General features: G+C 41.2%; 2 protein-coding genes across 9 annotated transcripts; one reads left to right on the forward strand and one right to left on the reverse strand.

Moving 5' to 3' along the window:
• Nucleotides 1–980: 980 nt before the first annotated feature.
• On the forward strand, nt 981–13,136 carry cdk11b (cyclin dependent kinase 11B). 8 transcript variants are annotated; one of them, XM_020635310.3, is made up of 20 exons: nt 981–1,028; nt 1,926–2,056; nt 2,488–2,627; nt 2,710–2,837; nt 2,956–3,100; nt 3,483–3,658; nt 4,214–4,339; nt 4,468–4,566; nt 4,854–4,985; nt 5,088–5,162; nt 5,785–6,005; nt 6,083–6,173; nt 6,276–6,397; nt 6,500–6,605; nt 6,746–6,867; nt 7,380–7,487; nt 7,849–7,965; nt 8,967–9,115; nt 11,759–11,948; nt 12,534–13,136. In XM_020635310.3, the coding sequence occupies exons 2-20, from the start codon at nt 1,940–1,942 to the stop codon at nt 12,624–12,626; spliced, it is 2,457 nt and encodes an 818-aa protein (XP_020490966.1). In that variant the 5' UTR covers nt 981–1,028; nt 1,926–1,939; the 3' UTR covers nt 12,627–13,136. The 8 variants fall into 8 exon arrangements, with proteins under 8 accessions (XP_020490966.1, XP_020490968.1, XP_020490969.1 ...); XM_020635312.3 differs by having other exon boundaries at nt 4,214–4,333; XM_020635313.3 differs by having other exon boundaries at nt 3,522–3,658.
• Nucleotides 12,222–25,408, reverse strand: mmp23ba (matrix metallopeptidase 23ba). Its single transcript, XM_020635319.3, has 8 exons — nt 25,022–25,408; nt 19,839–19,975; nt 18,922–19,061; nt 18,269–18,436; nt 17,973–18,137; nt 16,914–17,024; nt 15,763–15,889; nt 12,222–14,583 (listed from the first exon to the last, which is right to left on the reverse strand). The coding sequence occupies exons 1-8, from the start codon at nt 25,154–25,156 to the stop codon at nt 14,409–14,411; spliced, it is 1,158 nt and encodes a 385-aa protein (XP_020490975.1). The 5' UTR covers nt 25,157–25,408; the 3' UTR covers nt 12,222–14,408.
• Between the last annotated feature and the right edge of the window lie 312 nt (nt 25,409–25,720).

A 25,720-nucleotide genomic window follows, 5' to 3' on the forward strand; every position in this document is an offset into this window, starting at 1 on the left:
GGATCGGATGCGTGCTTTCAGGAAATGAATTGTATTTTACCACCCACAATGCTGTGCGAAATTAAACGTAAATCGTCACGCCCGACTCCAAATCAAAACCGAGCGTGGATTAATTGAATCAATTTTTAATCTAGAGTTAAAGTCTCGACTGAAATCACTACTTTTAATTAACAACAGAAAATATAACAAATGTCTGCATTATTATAAAACCTTTCTCCCTCTATTTAAATAATGATTTCACTATTTAAATGCGTCTTTATTGGTTTATTTTACTTTGTATTCTGTATATTACTGTCTTTCATTTCTACTTTTCTTTATGTAGGGTACTGTATGTTATTTAGTTATTTAATCTGTCTTTTACTTGATTTACATTGTCATATTGTTTTGTTTTTTTTACCTGACTGTATATGCGCATTACTCTTCTTGAATAAAGCTAAACAAAAAACTGACAGATTGAGTAGGTACTTGGCAATTCGGATACAGCCCCTGTGTAGACTTTGGTTCGACTGTGTTGTAGCATTCACTGGACATCACAATGATGGTGACAGTTTTCCCTTCAACACCACACCAGGGGAAATAGTTGGAGAGGGTTAAGGGCCCTCTGATTACCAGAAGAAACAAGTAGGATAGGAACTTTATAGTCATTGTATGCTAAAATACAACAAAACTTTTTAGACAGCAGTCCTGTACAGCAGCAGGATAAATCTGATAAAAAAAAGTGAAAAAAAAACAACATTTAGGCTAATAAAAAGATTTGTAATTATTTATTTAAACTATAGCCTATGATAGTTGGTCCAGATGGTTGATGAGCCTGAATTCATTACACTATGGGTCTGTCTTATTGTCTGTATAGAAAGATTAGTAACGTAGAATTGTATATATTTATACACATTATCATATTCTATTAACTTGCATTATCACATTATTATATCTGAGGAAGTATTTGTTTCACACCGGAGCTTTTTCAGATGTTACAAACACTTCTGAGACTTCCGGTGTGAACCAGAATACCGCTGCGCGTATTTCAGGTTTGTTTAGCCGTTTCACATGCCCGCTGCTTAAACTCATTATTCACTGTAATTACGCTTTTAACTGAAGCTGCAGATACACTCACGGTTTCGTTGGTGTATCGCTCTTCGTAGTGTTCTTCCTGTTTTATTTGAAGTCATGTAATTAGCTCCTGAAGTTGTTTAGCGTCACCTATGCTAATTTTAGATAGCTAACTGTTTCTAGCTAGCTATTAGCATCACCACTTGTCCTACAACAACGAGGGTCAAAGTGAGAACTCTTTAACTTACACATTTGTGTACAGCGCTGGACTGTGCTGCTACTATACGTCTCCACAGTTTATTCAGAGACAAATGACACTTTAATGAGACGTTTACACCGCCTAGCTGGCCTTTAGCTAACGCTAGCAGAGTGTTGTGATGCATTGTAACGCTTTATGTTAATTAAACATGAATGTTTCCTGGGTATGGATCAACTTTAATCAAACTTAAGACATTGATCAGAGTTATTCTCGTGTATCCTATTCGTATTAGTTGAACCTTTGTCGTCAAACATCGGCGGTAACAACATGTGCAGTAGAAGTTTTTCAAAATAAAAGTGACGTGACGTCATGACAAACAGAGAGTGGATGTCATGTAAAGTTACTCTGGTCAAGATTTTATTTATTTATTTTTACAAATTGCTGTTTTACAAAAAATCCTTAAAATCTCAAATTTTGAATTATTTGTGCGTTTCTTATTTTTCTTTTATAAAATACACCTGTTGTCTGATTGTCCGACTTAAACTGATGAGAAACATTGTTAATAATAAAAATAAAAATAGTAACAGATCAGTTTTAACTACATCCATTCAACTTTTATTACTTGGAAACTAATCAGACATCTCATTAAGACTTTCTTGTGTCGTTTGTTGAGCAGGCGGTGGAGAGTGGATGCTGATGGGGGACGAAAAGGACACCTGGAAAGTAAAAACACTTGACGAAATCCTACAAGAGAAGAAACGCCGAAGAGAATTAGAAGAGAGGACAGACCCCAAGCGCCAGAAAAATGTAACGTATTTCAAACCTAATATTAGACCCTCGTAAACCATGTGGCACATACATTTCAGTACAGTCACAATTATAATAGCGATAATAACGTATAATAGCTCTTTCATTTTTATGTTGTAGACTATTTATATAAACACTTATCAGGGGAAATCAAATAATTACTGAGAAGGCCTTTTGTGACAAAACCAGACAGTAACTTATTTTTTTCCTCTTTATTTTGAGCTCTAACAGAACGGTTAAGTGTCCAAAGCTTACAGTAATAAAACAGTTTGGACAGGAAAAGTATTTCATTATTTGTTTCTGTCAAGAATTGTCTTTACCTTATAGGTAAATGTATTACACTTACCTACTTTCTTTTTACATATCATAGGACATTTTATACTTGTTTTTTCAAACTGTTACAACATATTCTTCCCTCTTGTCTTTCACAGTTCACCCAGGGCCCTGTTCCACAGGCGGATGATCGGGAAGCCAAACGAGACACTCCGGAGGAAGGAGAACTACGGGATCAAAAAATGGAAATAACAATTCGTAATTCCCCGTACACACGGGAAGACTCAACAGAAGACAGGTATGTGAAATTGTTGGAAAGAAAATCCAGTGATAATGTCGACCCATGGAGTCTTAACAATGTTTTCTTTGTTTTTATTTAGGGGAGACGAAGATGATTCACTTGCAATCAAGCCCCCACAACAAATAGCAAGAAAAGACAAATCTCACCACAGAAAGGAGGAGAAAAGAAAAGATAAAAGACGTCATCGCAGTCAATCTGCTGAAGGAGGTGCTGGAGTGCGGCTTATTTAAACAAACAGAGACATGTGTTTCACAGTTGACCACAACTGTGAAATGAATGTGTTTTCTCAAATCTGCTTCCACTTACATTTTTTTTTTTTTTATAGCAGGGAAACATGTACGACCCAAAGACAAAGAAAAAGAGCGAGAGAGCGAACGCAGGAAGCGTCAATGGGAAGAAGACAAAGCCCGGCGAGACTGGGAGAGGCAAAAACGGAGGGAACAGGCCAGAGCTCATTCACGCAGAGAGAGGTGAGCGCTGATCCTGGAAATCCACTAAATGTTAAAAGAGCTTAAATCAGTTCAGGCACAGAAGTATTTGTTGTTTGGTCACCACTTGAGTTGAATCATTTAACAGTCATTCAGTGTATACACACAAACAAACTGTGACACGTTGTTAGTGGAGATTGAAAGTACTGCAGTGTATTTCCTCTAATGCACAAATAAAAACAATGCAGACTCAAGTGTATGAACCAAGCAATCAACTTATGAGCCAGGTGTAAAAAGAAATGTGAATCAAGTCGTACATTTATAAAGACAACAGATCAGCCCTGTAACTATCAACTAACTGTGTTTTACATAAGCTTTAACAACCCAAACAATGAAAAGATTGACCTTTTGGTTGTCTGGACAGACCTCGATTGGACTCTCCTGGGTTTTTTTTGGACCACAGGGACCGGCTGGAACAGCTCGAGCGCCAGCGCGAACGGGACCGTAAGCTCCGTGAACAGCAGAAAGAGCAACGAGAACTGAAGGATCGGGAGAGGAGAGCCGAGGAGCGACGCAAAGAGCGAGGTGGCCGACGAGAAGGTCGGTGAATGCAGCTAGGCTAGCTGTTGTCTTTATGCTAAGCTAAGCCAAACACTTATTGGTTCCAGCTACTGACAGACACGAGCTGAGTGCTGCAACAGATGGGTTAAGTGTCGTGTAACCAGCTCAAAAGTATCACACTGTCACAGAATTATTACTCAATTATCTTCACTATCAGTAACAAGGAGCTCCAATAGAAACAAACCACATGTTTTTGTGTTAAATACTTTGTAATGACTGCACATTATATTATTCATTATTCATACTAATGTACATTTTATTTCTTCAAAACCGCCATAAGGGAGGAATTTGATATCATAGATAAACAAATGCATATGATATTTTCACATCATGATATTCGGTGATACCAGTAGCATTTTGTAAGTCTGATAATGATTCTTTCTCTTAAGAAGTCAGTCATATTCTTCAAACGATAAACCAGATTTGTAGCATCGAGGAATTCTGTTTTTTTTTTTAAATCTATCTGTGAACATTTATTGTAAATCTCTAGAAATTTGTTTAACACACTTACACACTCTCTCACTCTCTCTTTAGTGCCTTCTCATCATCGGATGTTACCCGAAGAGTATGACGATAAGTCAAAACTAAGTCACCGCAGCCGGAGTCCCCCTTCTGTTCCCCGGGACCGAGGTGAACAGAGTGAACCACGGAAAAGTGCGCGTGGGTTTTCCTTTATTTCTCTCTTTGATTAAAGATATCATATCATTGTTTTATTTTTGTTATACCTGGTTATATCCTGTGCAATGACTGCCAAATATCAGGATTAATTTACACTGATTTATCTGCAGCATCAAAGGAGGAGAAGCCAGAGGGCAAAGATCTGCTCACAGACCTGCAGGACATCAGTGACAGTGAGAGAAAGACCAGCTCTGCAGAGTCCTCCGTCGGTAATTGGTCTTATAAAATACACTTTTATCAACCAGCAGACATGGTCATTATACAATACATGTTTTTTACTCCATGATATTAAATATCTAAACACTTGTGAGGCCTGACCCCACTGTGAGGACATTGCTGCTTCAGATAATTCTTGTTTGTTTTCATAGGTCAGTATTTTGCAATAAAAGGCAAAATGTTATTCATAAACACCACAGGAATGTACCAGCACTCAAACACAACCAACAGAACCAAAGGACTTATGTCAATGCTTTTAAATCTTCTTCACCTTCTCTAGCATCTGGATCTGGATCTGACGAGGAAGAGGATGATGATGATGAAGAGGAGTCCAGCAGCCAGAGTGAGGGGGAAGAGGAGGAAGGGGAGGAGGAGTCTGTATCCGGCTCTGGGAGGTCTGAGCAGAGTGCAGGTAAAACTGTTGAAGACTACTTTACTAGTTGAGTTATTTTCACCGTCTCCAGTCCATTTAGACATCGGCACAGGTCTAACACAGCGGCTTCCTTCATTTCAGAGGACGTGAGTGAAGACGAGCAGTCAGAGGAAGACTTTGAAGAGGAGAGGGAAAATGGAAATCACATCCCTGCAGGTGTGTACACATGCCTCGTGTGATGTCTGTGATATTGAACTTGCATCCGAAGTTTGAATCAATTCTATGTTGATTGTTTTTAAATCTGGAGGTATTAGACTGCAGAAGTAGAGGAAGAAAGTTGCATGGCCCACTAGAAAAAGTTCATGAGTCATATATAAACATTCCGGTCAGTAAAAGCTTTGTCCTTCCTTAAGGGAACACCAGCGATCCAAATGCAAATGATAAGATAGTTCTGTTTCTGAGAAATTGTAGTTTTACAAGGACTGACACGAGACTACATTTTTGGAGGACTCACAATGTTCAGTTAAAGAAAAGATCAAATTAGAGTGACTGCAAACACAAAATGCTTGTTTTTCAGATCCACAAAAAAAACTTTAGCAATGACAATCTATGACTGACAGTATGCAAGATGAATCGGAATTGTTTAACCAAGTAAAATAATTCAACAAAATATTGGTATCTTAAAAGTAACAGTGACCACGATGAAGGCCAGAAACAAAAACATGTTTGTTTTATTAGAACCTCTAGTGTTTTTTGGCTTTCTGGTCCTTTATATCTAAAACGTAGCAGCTCAAATTCCCTCCCCTGGACTAAAGTTATCTCTCCGTTCACCCCTCAGTGCCAGAGTCTCGGTTTGATCATGACTCTGAGGAGAGCGGTGAAGACATGGGGGAGGAGGAAGAGGAGGAGGAGGAGGAAGCAGGAGAGAATGACCCCACACCACAGTCTCAGACTCATTCTCGCTCCCCGACCCCTGAAGAGAACTACATCCCTGACTCGCCCCCCATTTCACCTGTGGAGCTGAAGAAGGAGCTGCCCAAATACCTGCCTGCTCTACAGGTCAGTACAGACATAGCATGGACATGTTACAATTTAGCATAACATTGGGGTTTTAAGTCTTGTGTATTTTTTCTCAGGGTTGTCGCAGTGTTGAGGAATTCCAGTGTTTGAACCGAATCGAGGAGGGAACTTACGGTGTGGTCTACAGAGCCAAGGACAAAAAGACAGGTAGCGCAAGAAAACACGTTTGTCTGTTTGTTGTCTGCTTGATGTTTTTGATTGTTCAGATAAATTATGAATGAAATCGTGACTGTGGTCTCTTGTTTGCAGATGAAATTGTGGCCCTGAAGAGGTTAAAGATGGAGAAGGAGAAGGAGGGCTTCCCCATCACCTCTCTAAGAGAAATCAATACAATCCTAAAAGCTCAGCACCCGAACATCGTCACAGTCAGGGTGAGAGAATTTTTAAATTACTTTCTGATCAACTCTGATTGGATGAGTTCACTCCCTAACATATTCCGGCTAAATCTAACCTGTACATTTTCTCTGTGTTAGGAAATAGTTGTCGGAAGTAACATGGACAAGATCTACATTGTGATGAACTATGTAGAACATGACCTGAAGAGTCTGATGGAAACCATGAAGCAGCCTTTCCTGCCAGGTAATGAGAGACACTGTTGAGTCAAATTTTGTGTGAGTGAAAAGTTCATAGTGATAGATGTTGTTTAGAATTTGATAGATCTCTATTGGTTAGTATTCATTGTCTGCAGCTGTGTTAAAGCAGGATGTTTTTCTCTTCAGGGGAAGTCAAGACTTTGATGATTCAGCTTCTTCGAGGCGTCCGACATCTCCACGACAACTGGATTCTCCACCGTGATCTGAAGACGTCCAATCTGCTGCTGAGCCACAAGGGGATCCTCAAGGTAAGCTCAGACTGTCTGAGGTTCTCACTGTGCCCTGTGAATACAGCTCAGGGAGTCCACAGCAAATCAAGGTTTAAATCTAGAGGAATTTTGATTTGACTACTCAAAATGGTACCAATTTCCAATCTATTTTCTTCTCTGAAAACCCCCCTCACACTGTCTAACCGATAAAGGTCTGCACAACTTTCTCCCTGGCTAGCAGCTACAAAGAAGGATTGAAGAAACAACACATGATTACTTAGAGTCAATCAGAGCATGACTTCTGGCATTACTGAGTCCTCGTGTAAATAAACCAGACTTTCACTGACAATTCTCAGTGTGAGTTTTACACAACCTGACAACAGAAAATGTGAATCACTCTGCACCTTTTTAAATTCTATGCAGCCTGAACAGAGTATATGGAGGTTTTCTAAGACCAGAGAATGGCAAGAAAATGTGTTAAAGTAGTTAAAAAGATGTTCTCATGCCTACATTATATATTTTTAATGTGAGTGAAATGTCTTAAACTGTAGATTGGTGACTTTGGTTTGGCCCGGGAGTACGGTTCCCCCCTGAAGCCCTACACCCCCGTGGTGGTGACCCTGTGGTACCGATCACCCGAGCTGCTGCTTGGAGCCAAGGTGAGAATTTGAATTCACATTGTTTCTGCACTTTACAAAGTACCAGATGACAAAGCAGCTGAGACCATAGATATTAAGATTATTTTGGAGGTGATTATATCATCTTAATCAATACTTTTTACCCATCTTCCTTTATGCCTCCTCCCCCCAAAAAGAAACATCTGTGAAGGATTTGGTTTACAAGAAAACTTAACATCTAAACACTATTTTGAGTTTTGCATTAAACCGGTCAGACAGCAGAGGTCCAACCAACCATCAGCACACATCCACTCTCACACAAAACTCTGACGATGCAGCGTGCCAGGCAGACTGTCTACTCTGTTTCTGCACACTGTTACTGTGTTTGTTCTTTTCTGCGCAGGAGTACTCCACAGCTGTGGACATGTGGTCAGTGGGCTGCATATTTGGGGAGCTCCTCACCCAGAAACCACTTTTCCCTGGAAAATCAGAAATTGACCAAATCAACAAGATTTTCAAGGTAAATGCCTTAATGATGCTCTTATAAAATGGAAAAAATCCAGAATATACAGTGTAAAGCTCTTCTGTTAACAGCCTCTAAATGTGTTGGAAAGTGTCGTCTGTCAGAGTAGGTCAGTGTGGAGTTCTGATGTGCACCACAGGGAGGAGCTATTGGAAGCCATTAACTCCGCTGATGGAGTTATGAAACTGAGAAATTAAGCATATAAGGTTTTTCCATAGTTGTGCCGAAGCATGCCATGCTGGCAGGTTTGGGTGTTTTTCCATTTGACAGAGCAGCAATTCCTGTTGTTGACCTTGATGACTTGTTGAAGGTGTTTTCATCACAAATCACTTTAAGAGCCTCTCACCTTGCAAAATAAAACCAATACTGGAATCCCAACTGGGGCCAGTACAACATTTCTAACTTATCTTCTGACAAAATAGCACAGAATATGTCCATGTGTGCTTTTTATGAGATGCTTACACAGTTTAGTAAAGGTGAAATCAGACAGGCACACAGTAGTCAAATAAACTCTGAACCACAGTAGTTTGGGTAGAAACTATAAAAGTAATGAGAGCTGAACACAGACCTTTTAAAACCCGAGCTTTCTGTCTGGTCTGCAGCACAGACACACATTAGTTCAGCCGCTGAGGAGGACTCAGCTGTGGCGAGTAAACCATCGAGGGCTGGCTGTTTTTGCTGCTCGATGCGGTTACCCTCTGAATGTCATCACAGTGCAGCTAAAGTGGACTGACCCGGGCCTGTGGAAAAACCCTATTAGATGGCTGAATGATTTTTAAGTAGATGATGTGCATTATACATGACAGCTGATGTCATTTAGGCCTCCCAAGACATCCTACAGTCTTGACCACTGATGAATTACAGTATTGAAATGCACTTAGGACTGCTCCATGTCTGTGGTTGATGAATATGATTATATCTCACATCCATCTCCTGTGCGCTAACAGTATGCTGTCTGCTAACTAGTGTGTGTGTGTGTGTGTGTGTGTTGTCTGTAGGATCTGGGGTCACCCAGTGAGAAGATCTGGCCCGGCTACAACGAGTTGCCCGCTGTGAAGAAGATGACTTTCACAGAGTATCCCTACAACAACCTGCGAAAGCGCTTTGGAGCACTCCTCTCAGACCAAGGCTTTGACCTCATGAACAAGTAGGGTCCATTAAGGATTTCTTATTCAACACACACAATACAACATAACACCTCACAGATGTTGCACTGCAGCTTTACTGCACTACAAACATTCTGACCGTCATATTGCAACATGTGAATCCTGAGATTGAGATTTTCTGATATCTGATATGCCAATATCTTCCAACTCACTTTGGCAGATGTCAGTTCTGATTTACTCACTTGGCATAATTAGACAACTTCTTTAACATTAATCACTCTGTGGAGTTATGAGCTGGTTATGAAAGAGACTTAAATTAAGACAGTTGTCTTTTATGACCTACAGAAGCAAATGAGACCATCAGCAACCACAGGATTGAATATTTCTATTCGTTAATATTTGTGCCTAAAACTACACACTCCACAAATTGTTTATAGCAAAGAATCATATGGTTGACTGTTAAAAGAAAATCTGGATTAGATTTGTTGAACAAAACTGGCAAATAAAAGATAAACAGCGTAGTTCACAGGTCGCCAAAAACAACATGAGCCAAAAGTTCCTCACATGAGCTCAAAGCTACAAATATAATTGTTGCGTAGGCAGCTAAATTAAAGATTATTGAGAAAAGATGCAATTAATACCGCAAACCAGTTTTAGGAACAGTCACACCGCAGTTGTTTACTCCTAGCTTAAACATGTGTGTGTCTTATTGATGACAGCGCTAAGTTGGCGTAGTTTGTTCAAAGGTCTAGAATACTAATTTGTTCCTCGAAATAACCCACATAGGCGTCATAATAATCCATCTTTTTATTGATGGAAATGATATCAATGAATGTCAAACATCAACCACTGATATCAGTAACAATCAGCATGACAGTGGAAATTGCCTTACTTGGATGAACATATTGCTTTCCTGTCAGAGTCCGCAACTCTTTCCAGCTGAGGCAGTGCATTTCTGGCAAGCGGACTTAAAACATGACAACGGCAGCGGGCTTGTAATTCATCAACATGCCTCAGCAGCAGTCCTGTTCCATCTCCTTGTTCCCTCTCACACGCGCTCACCATGGTGATCCTCCATACTACAGGAAAATGTTTTACAAATAACGCACATTTAATACGGAAAATCATTTTCACGCAGCAAGTAATGGGTTCATTACTCTTTCACACACATTCCAGAGATCAGCATTGTTTAGAAGCCGCAAAGAGCAGACGCAGAGTTTTTCAGCTGTGCTCTCAGGTCCTTACCCACCCACAGAGATGTTTTTCCTACACCTGTAAACGACAAAACCATACCGCTCTGTCGCCTCGCAGCTGCAGAGGATGGTAACCTCATGTCCACTGTGCAGCAGGAGGAATCACAGTCGAGTGGAAGGCTGGCGTCTGTCCAGCACGGCTGAAACCTTCCAGCTGTCAGGAGACTCTCGATGCGTTTACCCAACTACAGATAAAGACCGCAGGAGGCCGACACAGGAGTGCTTTTTTAGAAAAACCTCAGACAGAGCAGGGTAGTAGGGATATAGACGAAGAGTTCACATGTAGATATCACACAGATGTTTGGAATATCACATCCCCCTGTGATGATTGGGGCCTTTGATATATTTCTCAGAACTTGCTTTTGAAGTGCAATTATAAGGTGAGCCAGATAAGAGACTTGTGTTTCTATCCAGGGCCTCAAGATTCAGGTTTCTGCTTCTTTTCTATCCTATAAAGTTAACTTACTGTGATCAGCTCGTGTCCTAGATATAAAAAAAATAAGCCCTTTAAGCTCAAATGAAAACCAGCACAGCTCTTGGGTCCTGAGAAAGAATGAGGGTGTTTGGATGGCAATGTCGCTGCCTAACAGATGCCGACACTCTTGTTTGAGAAGCTGCGCCCCACATGCCTCCTGAGCAGAGATGCACCAATTATGAAAACGGGGTAGATACCGACACCCTGATGTTAAAAATGACAATTTAGTTGATTGGCAATTCTGATACCAATGTCTGTTTTTTATGACTTTTTCGTAATTCTTAGTGTCTGTTTTTCCTGCGATATGGGTGCATACAGATGTTCAAGTGAGGCAATCCCTGCTCTTTAGCTTCCAAAATGCCAGCATGCTGAGAAAAATCACATCCTGCGGTAGCAATATGCCAGCGTTGTCTGGTTACTAACAAAGCAAAACAACAGGCCTTATTTGTGTTGCCGTTGTGGATTCTCTTTGTTTGACAGGGCTAATGACACAGCACAACTGTATGATTAATCCTTTCAATCCCCTATGTGTCATCAAATCTCAGTCATCTACCCTTCCACACATAAACAGGCCAGTTTCAGGGTGGTCTTAATTGTTCAACCCACCACCCCTGCTCACATGTTAAGGATTGTAATCAGACAAGAAACCAAGAAAACCAATTATCACGATTTAGCAGCTTCCCATTACGCTGTGTTGATCCTGTCAGATAATGTTCAGACAAATCAACCAGCCCCTCATGTAGCAGCTGCATCCTGGCTCAAATCGTTTGTCTAGATGAGAACCAGAATTCATGTTTACCAAAAAGGATTAGAAATAATTTTATTAAAATCTACACAGACTATACAAATGAGTCCGCACAATAATCTGAGACGCCTGACTACTTGTTCTTCTTCATTGCAATATCATTCAGTTGCTTAAGCGTCTCCATATGAACCGGTTCATTAACTTCTTCCAGATTCCTCACCTACTGTCCCAGTAAGAGGATTTTATCAGACGAGGCGCTCAAGCACGAGTACCTCCGCGAGACGCCACTGCCCATCGAACCGTCCATGTTCCCCACCTGGCCAGCCAAGAGCGAGCAGCAGAGGGTGAAGAGAGGCACCAGTCCTCGTCCACCCGAGGGAGGCCTGGGCTACAGTCAGCTGGTAAGGACATTAGGCTCCACTTTCTCCATGACATACGGCTACCAGGCTTTCTGAACGCTGTCTGTGTTAAATAGATTACAGAGGTACGGGCTTCTGCTTTGTGTCCGGTTATTTCCTCCTTGTGTTTTCCATGATGAGCACCTTCAAACCCCTAATGTTTTCACCAGTGGGCCTACCCACCCAGAAGCTTAAACCTGATACTGATATTTTTGAGTTAAGCTAGTGTTTATTTAGGTTTCTTACCGATAAATTACACCATTTAAAGACAGTCAGTTTGGTTGTTTATCTCATTTTTATTCTTCTCAAAGGGGGGGAAGCTTGTTAAACAAACCTTGGAACATAATATTTCCACAGAAACCAGGAAATCAATAGTAACTAAAATAATATTGTTAATAAAATCCATGCATAGTTGTGTGGATCAGGATGATAATGTCTCACCAAAGCCCTGTCAGTATAAGAGTTTTCCCAAAGAAACCAGTGTAGTATCGATCAGTTCTATAATAAATATGCGAGAAATGTAAATCTCTGATGTTAACAAATGCAGTCAGTACCAATGAGTTATTTTTGTTCCGATATTCTCTGCAGGGCGATGATGACCTCAAGGACACAGGCTTTCATCTGACAACCAGCAACCAGGGAGCGTCTGCAGTCGGTCCAGGATTCAGCCTTAAATTCTGAGTCCAAACACAGCAGGACGCTTCGCTGTCCAACTGAGGAGAGGAGCAAAAAGTTCTAGGACTACTTTTGGAACTGGACTGTCTCTGGTTTGCGACATTAAACCAGATCATTCTCTAAAAAACTTAACACCAAACAGGACTGTTTCGCAGCAAGACTGGTGACAACAAACATTTTGAGACTTTTCCCGTAAACCTCACTACTTCTTCTCTTATATGTTTTCTTCAAGCATTCAAGATTTTAAATGTTAGCTAACGAAGAGGAGATGCACAGAACCATAAATCTGTTGGAGGTTGAGCTCTGTTTTTTCTTTATAATTTCACCGTGTACACTTCATGAGAGGACCAGATTTTCTAAATGGTTGGTATTTCCTGGCTGCCTGAGCTACTGTATAATGATGCAGCACTGGCTGTGTGCTCCTTCCAGCATTATGTCAGAAAGTTACTTTGGGCTGTCAGGTCACTTCATGAAAGGAGGAAACTGTTTTTGCTAGAAATAAAGTTTGAAACTTTGTTTTGTCTGCTGTTTTCTCTGTATTTATAAACTCTGTCCAAACTATGCAAACACGACCGCATGCTGCCAGAAAGAGAAAAAAAGCTAAAGGAAGTCGAGCTTAAAAAAAGATCCAGCCTTGAACCCAACTTGGTAGTCGCTGTCCAAAAGTGATGTCATTCTTTGAGCTGCACACTTTGTCTCAGTACTTTGTTCTTTTTGGGGAAAAGAGGCCCAGACGTCTCTCGGCCTTTGTTTTTAAATGGCTCTACGACTTCAGAATTAAACCAATAAATTCTTTGATTTTGAGCCCAAGAAAAATAAACAGTACAGTTTAATTTCCTTGCAAGACCACTTGCTGCTTTCACTGGAACAGGCGCTGAAAAGTCCCCCTTGCTTTGAGACGTCTAGAGCCAGCGCTAAATGGAAATGTTCATTAATCAGTTTTATCTATCCCCCAGCCCCCACTGGAGCCCTTCTGCAGATTATTGCACCTGATGTGTTGAATAAGCTTGGAAGGAGAGCTGCTAGTGGAACTGACGGCTTGGTCTCTGGAGGCAGACTGCTGGCTTCAGTGTGAGGCTAGTAAAGTAAGCTAGACGTCTGAGGTGTTCCATATGTGGTTTAAAGTCCAAATGGTTCCAAAGGCTGTAGACAACATTGCTTACTCTGGCTTTAGTAGCTTACTTTGGTCAGTGCGTAAATTATTCAAATTGCACTCCTCTAAGAAAGAGCTTCTGTAACTTTTTCATGCACCTGAAATGATTAATATTATGTGGATGACACTTTTTTTCCCAGGGACCTTTTAGTGGAAGATTTTTGTGTTTATATATTTATATCTATCTTCATGAAACCACAGTATTATCTAAGTCGGTCCCATTTTGCTGTGGACATCCCTAGAAGCTCGGGCTGCCTTTGGAAACCGTTAACTACCTTAGCAGCCAGAGGTACACAGAGACATCCTGGCTTAATGATTCCAGAGTTGATGTTATTGTCCCAAACAGATGAGGGTGGCTGCAAGGATCCTTCACCAAATGAAATGCAGACCGCCCCGTCTGTCTCGATAGCTTTTCACAGTCAGGTAGTATATTCACTGAAATTGTACTTGTCACGGAACATTTATTATTTATACATATTAAATCGCAGTGACAGTCAAAGTTAAGACAGTTATATCTGTAAAGACAGTTCTAAAAAAAAAATACCCAGAAGTATGTGCCCTAGTGAGTGAGGTCGTCTTGTGACCATGTATGAGAATGAACTCCAGTTCAGTGTGGAGAGCGCTGAGATGACCTTTCAGAAGCGCACACGTACCCTCCATGAGTAGTTTGTGAGAACTTTGTCTTTTTTCTTCACAACGCAGGTGTATGTGCCTTCGTTGATGGCGTTGGCCACTATAGTAATGTGGTCGTCCTTCAGTGAGATGTAGTTGGGATGAGAGAACTCCAGCAGCTCCCCGTCCTTGTACCAGCTGAAACAGAAGTTAGACATTAGATGGTGGTAAGTGACATGACACTAAAGCTTCACTGAGGTTGGGAAGGAATGTGTATGTGCTGGATATAAGAAGTGATCAAGCGGCAACCTCCGGTGTTAAAAAATGAAGCCAATGCGGAAGTTCAGAAAAACTGCAGCTTTTGAGCGTCCACTTGAGCAAACAGTTTTAGCCTGAATAGCTAATTTCTTTATTTGTACACACTGAACAGGGGCTAATTGAGACTAAGAGTCAGCCATACATTTGCATAACTTGGCTTGGCCAAGTTTATTTGACACATGGGTGTGTTGTGTGTTGTAGCTGTTTTAGTTAGTTAGTTGTTTTACCCAGTCTTGTCGGACTTGGCAGGCTCAGGATTTTAAATCAAGACCGTTCAAGAGCACCACTGATTGGCTATTTTTCCACGTCATTTCTGTGATTAGAATGAAAATGCCCCTTTCTAAAACAACAAGTTACTCCACAACCTTCCCGGTGTTACCCTCTAGGTGAGTGACACACCTGCTGCACACAAGATGATGATTTTCCATTGATATGGTCTTGGTATTGACTCGGTCTCGATCCCTAAATGTCTCGGTCTTGTCTTGGTCTCGGAGCGATCTGGTCTTGGGTATGTCTTGGTCTCGGTCAGTGTGGTCTTGACTACAACACTAACCTGTTTGCCAGAAGGCTTAAGGCCTGAGTTAACTCCACCTGTCACTATACTGGTCGATAATAAGGTGGAGATTTTTCCAATATGGCGACAAGCATCGTTCAGCTTCAAACTGCCTCTTCATAAACAAATGGGTGACGTAACTGAGACTACTAGAGGTTGGATACGCCTTTATCCTGGTCTGCCGGTCGCTGTGATAGAAGATAGCAACTTGTCACTTCCTGAAGCATATCCTGCTTTGTTGTTGATTTTGTTTTCAAGGGGATGACAATTTACCTAACTATCATCAAGCTTTATTGAAGAACTAAAACTTCAGACTGACACTATAAGGTTCACTGAGGTAATCAATCATCTGTGAAATAGGGTTATATTGTAAAAGGTCTGCATACATTTGGACTTGTTTTTGCAACCTGTGGAGTCTGTTTAAGGCATTTCTGCATTGGCTTACCTTTTTTAAAACTACGTGCCAACATGCTCTTATTTACAGTCTATGGGCGGCAGATACTCACTATACTTTGCCTTTCTTCGATGCTATTTTCTTCCCACAGCGAAAAGTGAGCTTCTTGCCCTCGATGACAAGCTTGTGCTTGGTCCGCGGGGGTGTCGGAGTGGGAGCCACAGTGGGGAAAGGGAATTCTGAAAAAAAGATTGAGGAGAAAAAAATTCAGCTCACGTTCCAAAATAAGAAGCACAGAGATCAGAGCCTTAATAATGATCAAGCAATGATCTTGTTCATTCAGAAAATATCTGAGAGACACAAAAAGAGACATTATCCTAAAACTCTGTGCATTTCATAATCTGGAGATGAAACAGCTTTCCCTTAAAAAAAACTTGGTGAAACACAGCTTACTGTCATATTTTGATAAGAACCTTATCAAAGCAGATAATAAATACTGTTTTCACACCCCCATGACCCAGCAGATTCGTGGGCGTCTTATCGATATAATATCTCCCATCTGTTTTCTGACAAACAAACGTGATCAACTTAAGAGTCTGCTTTAAAAACAGTTGCTCTCGTTAATGCCGCAAAAATCCAAATTGACCTTGTGTGTCTCTAACCCTCAAGCCACAGTCTGAAATTCCAGCGGTTTGGAGTCACTCAGGAATTTTCCACAGCCGTACAACGTCTCCCAATCAACAATGAGGAACAGATTACTGCGAGCCAGGAATCGTATCCTCTTGCTTCTCTCCACACTGTCCCTTGTTGCAGACAAAAATCTTGCAGAGCCACAACAATCTATTGTCTTTGATGGTGAAGAAGAGACATTTTCTGTTGTGCAAAAGGAGAACTTGGCACCAATGCATCCCACAATTGACCTAAAGAGGCTGTCAGATCGCTGACCTGTTATCAATGCTTTGAGTGGAGACAACATTCAACAGGTACCTTCTCTAATCTGCTCTGTCAGTGTGCTGGGCTGAAACCCACACTGCCTCCCAGAGGGTTCTGGTATTCTCAAGAACTAAACACACTCCTCCAGTGGCAAGTGTAATCTCACTTCAAATCAGATTCTTGAAAACCTCCATCGCAGCTCTGCATGGCTGGACCTGTTGGCTCCCGTTGCTCCATTGGCAAACGGTTCACAGCAGCTCCTCAATTGAGAGAAAAGATTTTCGTTTTTTTCCCCCTGGACTGCTTCTGCTTTTTGCTGCTGCGTCTTACCGTAACAGAAATCACAGCTGGACGGGCAGTGCTTCTGCATCAGCTTGCGTTTGCTTTCGCAATAGCCTTTCCGAGCCCAGGCCGGACAGATAAATAACCGGTCCAAACATCCTGGAGGAGAGAGGGGGGAGATGGGGTGAGTAGGAGAGCGATAGATAACAGTTTTCAGTCAGCGGTAAAAAAAAAGAAGAAAAATGTATCCCTGATCTGCTTCTATTTCCAATAGAAAATGACTCACCATAATACACATTAATAATGACTCATAAGAAGTTTACACAAATTCATTAGTGCCACGTTGGCTTTTAGTGTCTGTCTTTTAAAAGAGGCGTTGGTGGTCTACATTTCTGGCTGATTGGGATCAAAGAGGTGACCAAAGCGTTTCATGCCGCGCTGTGTGTTTGACTTCCAAGATGGCCAATGTGTCGGAGTAATCCATCACTTCATCCCTTGAGTTCTTGCCCTGTCTTGGCTGAGAGACAGTCTACAACCAATCGTAGCTTGCCGTCTTTAATAATCTTTATGACGTGCAGGTGATAGGGAAGTTGGTGACAGGCTTCAACGTAACTTTTCCACCTCACAGCAGCAAAAACATCATTCTTCTTTGGCTTTGACATTATCAAGGTTTAACGCCAACGCCATGGAACTCGCTGTGAGAACTGTCGAACTGGGTGCAAAAATGCAGAAGAGTTCTGGTGCTGTTTAGACTTTTGGAAGGTTTGAGATTTCCCAGTTGACACACCATGTCTGCCAGGTAGGGTTATCAGGCCTCATCAGGTCATCTGATCCAACGACTGGAACTTTCATGACATTGATTTAGTTCTTGAGGATTTGTTTTAATGATTCAAGACGCTTCATACAGTTGTTCACTGTTTGGATGACTTGCAAAATGACTTCAAGACCAATTAAGTCAATTGATTTGTTTACTACTTCTGGATTTCCTTTGTGCTGGATCGCTGACAACATCCCAGATGTGTTTTTTTTTCATTGTCAAAACCCACTAAAGAACTGTTCATTTTGGTTTTGATGGAAAAGAAAGAATAATAAGGATCGTTAACATACCGTAGAGACGGTGCATGCCCCACACCTCATCCTGTGTGATAAGCTTGCGGCCTGTCAGAGTTGCATTTAGGTGCATTATAGCTTTGGGATCCATGGAGTGCATGAGTCCCAGGACGTGGCCGATTTCATGAGTTGCCACATGAACAAGATCTGTCAACCAAACCCCTGAAAAACAGACAAAGTTGATTACTTTTAGTTGCTGTGCACTCCCAGAGCTGATCAGTTTACAGTCTGCTACATCCATTATTTATGGGTTAGATATGAGCAATTTCCACAAATATGATAAAGACACATGCCTTTCTTCCAGCTAAAGCGCATGTTTCCCAGAATCCAGTACTCATGGTCATCAAAGTGGATCTCGCCAGTTGGCGGGAAGAACGCGTGAGCCAACTCTCCCGTGATTCCGTCGAAACAATGGTGCAAGTAGGACTGCAGACAGTCGGTGTGGTTGACGGGGTAGAAGCCTGCCAAGACAGACGGAGAGAAACACAGATACATTTAGAGCCGAGGAGGGAAACCCTCGCTCCATTCTTTCTGCTCCGTGAAGACAACAGCAGGACGAATGATGAATTACAAAAGTCAGAACTTCAGCTTCGGCTTTCACTCTGCTGGATGACAACCATTCCTCGAACTGTCACTGAGAATTTATGCAGGACTCTGGAGTTTGCACCCAAAGGGACAGATAAAGCATAATTTAGACTGCTTCAGCATGGGCTGACATGTATGGAAGTTGTTAAGCATTTACTTTTTTTTAGTCAGAATTATGAATCATGCAGAATATAAGCTTGGTAATATAGTCGCTGAACGGTGATTTAGTAGATTTGGAGGATGCTGAAATTTCTGCGATGACAGCACAGAGAGAAAAACAGCAATGACAAAGCAGAAGTCTGGAGCTCAGAGCCAAGGAACATCTGTTGGGGATTGATGCAGCCACATGCAGAGTACCCACCGATCTTAATGTCCGCTTCTTGGTCAGCTGGCACCTCTCTGAAGCTGAACGGCGAGACGTCGCTCCACATGCCAAACGCCTTGGCAATGCCTCGGCGCGTGTCACTGGCATTTATCAAGTTTGTAGGGTAGGAGAGCAACCTGCTCAGAAACAACAGCATTGTGTAGTTAATACCGGTCTCTACACACATTCCTCTACAGCAGAGGGATCTGCCAAAACACAATGGCTACTGTTCAGACAGACCAGGATTCCCACAAGCACTCCAAGTACAGCTCCATTACTGAGACTTGATGTTCTCTTATATCTTGGCTAGACTGATATGGATACTTTCAACAAGAATCACATTTTGATGAACTAGTTAGATCAACTGTCAAAACAAAAGACAGGAAATATATAAATGCTACTTTTGGATGACTGAATGTTGGATTGATAATTACTCTTTGTCTACAGTCCACGAACTGTCACCTAAAAGCTCCAGTTCAATCTAATCGTCATATTTACAACTTGGGGGGGAGGGGTACATTTTTTAAAGCTACAGAAATCTTGAGAATCCCTCGAGCTTCTTTGATCAGTGCAACACAAGCCAACCATGTTAAAGCCATGCTGTTGCATTGGAGCTGCAAAGGTGCAACATCTACTCTTATTTGCTTTTTGTGTGTGAGCAAAGTTCCTGAAGGCGATCAGTCAGACATCTTGGTCTGACTACCTTCAATGTACATCTTCACTGACTTCATATGAGAAGATATTGCTAACCTGCACTAATAAGTCCCGTTTCAATGTGTAAGCTGGCAACAACAACTCCAACTTAAATTTTCTCTGATTGTGTTCTCCATCAATATCAGCCTAAGTTACAAAGTATCTTTCTGTTTTCTGAAACCCTGCTGCATTGTTCAGAGAAAGGAAGGTTTAATGATTACTTGTATGTTAGCTTGAACTTGTCCCATTTGAGCTGCTCCGGGGTGAGGGTGTAGCGTTTGTTCCTGGACAGGTGAAGAACTTGTGTCCTGGCCTCTTTGCGGATCCCGATGAGCAGCACAGTGGTGTAAGGTTCTTCCTTGGACAAAGAAAAACCTTTTATTAATCACCTCAGACTGAAAATGAAGTTTAGATCTACACCTTGTAGAACCTTGGGCTGTTAATGGGTCCTAATCTGAAAACAATTAAAAACATAGCTATGCCATTTGCTATGCCACTGCATCTGAATGCTAAGTATTCAGTTTTCATGCATAGAAACAACAAATGGTGAGCAGCAACAGTACTTACCAATCCTTGTTTGTGATCTTTTCAAAGACAGGCAACATCAACCCCAAGTAATCAAGCCTGGATTCCACCCATTTTTAAAAATTCTTTATTTAGAGTATGGTTGAGACATTTTACAGAGAAATTGTCAGGGTTGGCAGTGAGGCGCCAATTGGCCTAGCAGTTAGGTTACGCCCAACATACAGGCTTTAGTCCTGGGTTTGAGTCGGACCCCAATCTCCCAGATTTCCTACTCTATCCACGTTTTCGGGAAAATGTTGCTGAAATACAGTTTCCCCTTCTAAGCAGTCTGCATCACATTAAATGTCAAATAACTACATCTACATTCTACCAAGAGGGATGTGTAGTTGCATTAATGCACATCGGCATGTTGGTGTAAAGTTCAGCACGTTTTTTAAATTTCAAGAGTTAAATGAAAAATAATTTCTACTATATTTCATAAGATTTCAAAAGCTGTCTTTGTGTGCTTTGCATTTACTGTTTTCATAAGTATTCAATAAGTGAGGTGAAGTTGTGGTTCGACTTGGCAGCAATTTTCCTTAACAGTGATTTCACCAGTTAACTTTTTATAGAGGTTTGTTTAACTAATAGATCCACTTCTCAGCACTTTTTCAATTCTGACTTAACAGTCCATTTTGACCGACTGGCCGCAGTGAGAAGGTCCAACTTTTTGTATGCATCAAACCAAGTTCTTGTTGGATTGTCAAAAGGAAAAGAAAGTTATTCCAATCTAACAGAAATGCTCACTCTACACTATGACCAGCCCGTTTTTTTGAAGTTGTGAAATTAGGCTATTTATGTAGCTCTCTCTTAAGTTAAATTGTTTCTGTGTTCTTACAACTGTGTGTCTTTCCTTTCATGTAACACTTTGAAAACATGAAAAAGGCAAGGCTGTCCCAACACCTCTACTGCCAGGTAAACAAAGACTGCAACTCTGGTAGTCTCCTGTTTAAGGCATCTTAGGGGTGGTCATAAAGAACAGGTTTTAAGACTTTGCTGTAACTAATTTATTTCAACCATCCCAAGGCCTTATATGTAGAATAGATTTTTAAATCACTTCCTTTCCCCAAACGAGTTAACACAATGGTTGATGAATCTCTGGCACACCAGTGAAAGAATTATTAGCACCCGGCATCATTTACTGAGAAGAATCTAAAGTGATATCCAGCACCCAGACATGGTCGGTCTACCAGAGTGAGTGAGCAGAAGCTGCGGGCTGTCTCTCCATTCTCTGGTGAGTTGTGGGTAAATCATTATTCTGTATTGTCTGACAAGGACATAGCCTCTGGGAGTGATGTGCAACTTTACAGTGCGTCCGATATAGTGACCAATTAGTGATGTGGACTTCTGGCTAACGCTTCCTTTTCTGTAATGTTTATATTTACATATAACTTGACAAGTGAGTGTGTAGTTGGTGTTGAGAGAGGACATCTAAGAGTGGGTTTTTATGTGCACCTGCATGCAATAAGATAGTAAACAAAGTTAATCTTTATTAGATTACTGCCAATTGATTTCAGGATTGCATTACAGTGGATTAATTTAACCTCTTTGGTTCTCCACAGGAACTGATTTTCTGCATCAATATAGCCAATGCCCGCTAAATCACTGTTGGACGATACTACAAATTGAAACCAGAACAGCTCTCATATAAAAATTCCAGTCCTCCACCTACAGATTCTGCATTTTGAAGCAAAATCTCTAAACAGATTTGTGGAAGACCCAATCACATACCTGCAATAACCACTTAATGTCACAGGTGTCACCAAACAAAAAAAAGGTTCCTACCGTACACTGTGTAAACAGTCTCCGTGACGTCACCCTGTGGTTTCTGAAGAGGTGTTTTTAAATGACAGCGGTCGCCATATTGGAAAAGGCTACCTCCACATAACTTTTGATCAGTCTAGTAACAGGCAAAGAGTTGGAGTTAAGGCAGGTCTCTACCTTAACTCAAACAGCTGAAATGGGCTCGCCTGTCAGTCAAATCAGAAATGTCCTAAATAATGCAAATGTATGCACAACTCCCAGCCGTAAAATAATCAAAAAAGGTGAGTGAGGAATAAAGAAATGAGCTGACAAAAGCTGTTGTTTTGAACCAGGCTGTAAACATGTTTAATTCTGGTGCATGGGCATTTTAACATACATGTTAATGGAGCTTCTTTGGCTTTTGGAGACAGCCTCTAGTGGACATTCTGGGAAATGCAATTTCTCACACTTATGCATTTGCTTCATTTTTCAACACCACACTCGGTTGCTACTTTGATGGTGTAAACAGTTAATTCCTACGATGATAGATACACGAGGGTGAAATTCATTGTAGTAGTTTTGAAGGCAATGGTTTCCTCCTACACGTGGTTGCAAAATTATAAAGAGCTGTGGCATGCAAGAAAAGTCTATTTCTGCTGTTCAATGTTAGATCAACTTTTTGACTCTTCTCAAATCTTTGGGCTTCCTTTTTATGTTTGATTGTTTCACTTTTTCAGAAACACAAAAATATTAAATTGTACCTCGTGTGGAAAATCAGGCTGTTGTTAAGCTGGTGGAAAAGCAGGGACCATTGCAACCTTTGCTCCAGCATTTTCTCAAGGGGCAAAACCTCTCGAAGAAGGGAAGCAAATATCAAAGCAGCTCACTCCTCTTTGTATTCTACACCCTATCCTCTGGTTCCTGTTCCTGCTTCGCCCAGTCAAAACAAATAGATCCAGTACTTCCTTCATTTCCTCACCAGGGGCCGGCAGTCTGAAGGACTGTCCACACTGCTGCAGAACCCGGTGACCTTTCTCTCTCTTATGTTTGATACAAAGTTCAACATTAGTACTGGTCACTTTTTTTATAAAACAGACCTCAGATGACCTCAGTTGACACAGCTGAGTCTTGTGTTTAGAGATTTATGGGGTGTTTAATGTACTAAGGCCAGTGCAGATCTTTCTGTATCTTGTGTTGTTATAATCACTTCAAATCTAATCTCACTTTGGCACGACTAAAGACGAACCATAAACCATGAGGGCCCAAACAAGCCGGCTAGACTAAACCTTGAAGCCAGTGGTGAGCGCTGACACGGACAGTGAAACATCCAAGGATAAAATCCCAGAGGATCCTCGGGAGAGTCTGGAAGAGTTGGATGGGAGACTGCCAGAGACTGCTTAAAGAGGGATTATGATTTTTATCCTCAGTTTCAGAAGACTGAAGGCCCGATTCATCAAAAGAGATCTAATGTAGCTATAAAGCAAAACACAAGCTGTCAAGTTAACCTTTACTAAGCAGGCACATCTTTATTCTCACACTGTGGATATGCATAAGGCTGATCATTTCAGATATCTGTTCTATTGTTTCACAACCTGGGGTCCGGGCCCCCCTAGGGGAGCACCAAAGACTTTATATACTCTGAAGTTCTCAAAGTTGTACATCTGAACTAAAACCATAATAAGATACTTAATTGATAGCCTTTACTTTGAGATAGGAAAGTGGAAAGGGCCAGATGGAGAGGAGAGAGAGAGTATGTCATGCAGAAAGGGAACCACAGCTTGGATTTGAACCCGGTCCGCCTGCTTGGAGGACTACAGCGCGTACTAACCTACCTAACTACCTTCGCCCCTCTATTTGAAAAAAAAAGTGTGTGTAGGCCTCTTCTGTTCTGATTTTATCTGTGAAAATAATTCAAATTTATGTTAATTTTTTGACACAAATGCTTCACATTTTTAATGTTCGAACAAACCAATCAAAAGGTCCAATATTTTCAGTCCAGTACATTTTGATTGGTTGGTTTGAACAGCAACATTGACTTCCTGATTGGTTAAGCAGCAAAATAAGTCAGTAAAGTCAAGTCAAAAAAGGTTGGAAACCAGCAATTACGCAAAGTCAGTCGTCAACATTGCATTAAATCATGTGTTATATAGAATTATTTAAAGTTCTTTGCAACTATGACAATACTTTTAACCTGTTTGTGAATAGATAAAATACATAAACGCACATTATTAATGCTACTTTACTTCATTTAACCTCACGTTATATACTCCTATGTGCCTTTTACTTAGGTTTTATAGCTGAAGAATCTTATCTAAGGCCCTTATGTAATCCACACACTCATGATTGACACGTTATGAGAGTTTGTGGCGAAGGAAACGACATAAAGTCATCCCTCCGGCTCTGTAGCACAGTGGGTGGGTGGCAGTGATAGAGGAACACATTTATCCAATTGACTCAAGTTATTACTGCACAGGGATGAGGGATCCATCCCCATGCTCTAATCCAAACATGATACTCTTTTAACTTCTTCACCAGAGACACTAATTCAATCTGATGCTTATGCCATATCTTTAATGCACAACTAATGATACGCTTTTAAAGAAGCAGGACGCGTGATTGAAATCGCATAGCCGGTGGCTTCAAATTCAAAAGTTTGGAAGCTCCTGCATTATAATACTGAAAGAAAACTGTAAATATGATGGTGAAATCAGAGGTCAAAGGACCCAAGTTAAACTATCTCTTTATTATTTGAATCCTATAATATTGACTTTGACATATTTCAGATAGAGAATCGTGGAGAATAACAATTTACTTTAAATTACTTTAATCAAGTTAGTAACTTTTTTAAATAAGTGCTGCTCTAGGCCGAATGGTAGAGATCATTTTGATATTAAAATAATACATACATTAATTCAAATCGTAGCATTCAGCTTTAGCTCAACCCAAGGCTCATTTTAAAACGCAGAATTTTGAATGGAGTTTCTTTTTTTTTTTTTTTACCGTGATCTATAATTTTACAATTAAAAACCCAACAATGAATCAAACTAGCAGAAGTACACTGACAGCTCTCACTGGTCATAAAGGGCTCACAGCATACCTCTAACCTCCAGGAGGGAAACGCTGTGGTTTGTTGCATCCCTGCGAGCAGCAGACTGAGCAGCGCAGCAGCCAGCAGAGGAGCGCAGCCCAGCTCTCCTCTGCGTAAACCTCTGGGAGTCTGACTGCTCACCATGGCTGCGATATCACACCTCCAGGTGGAAAGAAAAACACAAATAATCCCTCAGCGAAGGCAGCGCCGGTTTACCATCTATGCCCGCGAACACTCGGCTATTTATTTGCCATTGCACGGTTCGGTAGTGTGTTACTACTCCGGGAGAGCTTCTGTTGCGGTGTGCAGCAGCAGCAGCAGCAGTCCAGCCTGCGCACCGGGTTGTGGAAGCAGTGCAGACTGCATCAGCTCTGCTCGGCTCTCTTCCGCACAGTGCGTCTGCCAGAAGGCTGGTTTCATATTACTGTATGATGGGGCAGGGGGTCAGTGTCGAGACAATCTAATGAAAACCAAACGCGCTCCGTCCATCAAACCACTTGTTGCAACCACCAGAGCACGGTTAAAGCAGAATCAGATGGCTGCTTTTGAACATGCTTTTCTGAGGGTTATGTAAGGCTGCAGGGGGAAAAAAGTAGTTTAGTCTTCTCTTTATTTACAGTGGCATGCACAGACACCAACCACAACACAGGGAAACAACACAGGGCACCACTCTGGACTGTTTCACATTATATTCTGTCCAAACTTGTA

Source organism: Labrus bergylta, chromosome 12 (genome assembly GCF_963930695.1).
Source record: "Labrus bergylta chromosome 12, fLabBer1.1, whole genome shotgun sequence".
In the NCBI taxonomy this organism is placed as follows: Eukaryota; Metazoa; Chordata; class Actinopteri; order Labriformes; family Labridae; genus Labrus; species Labrus bergylta.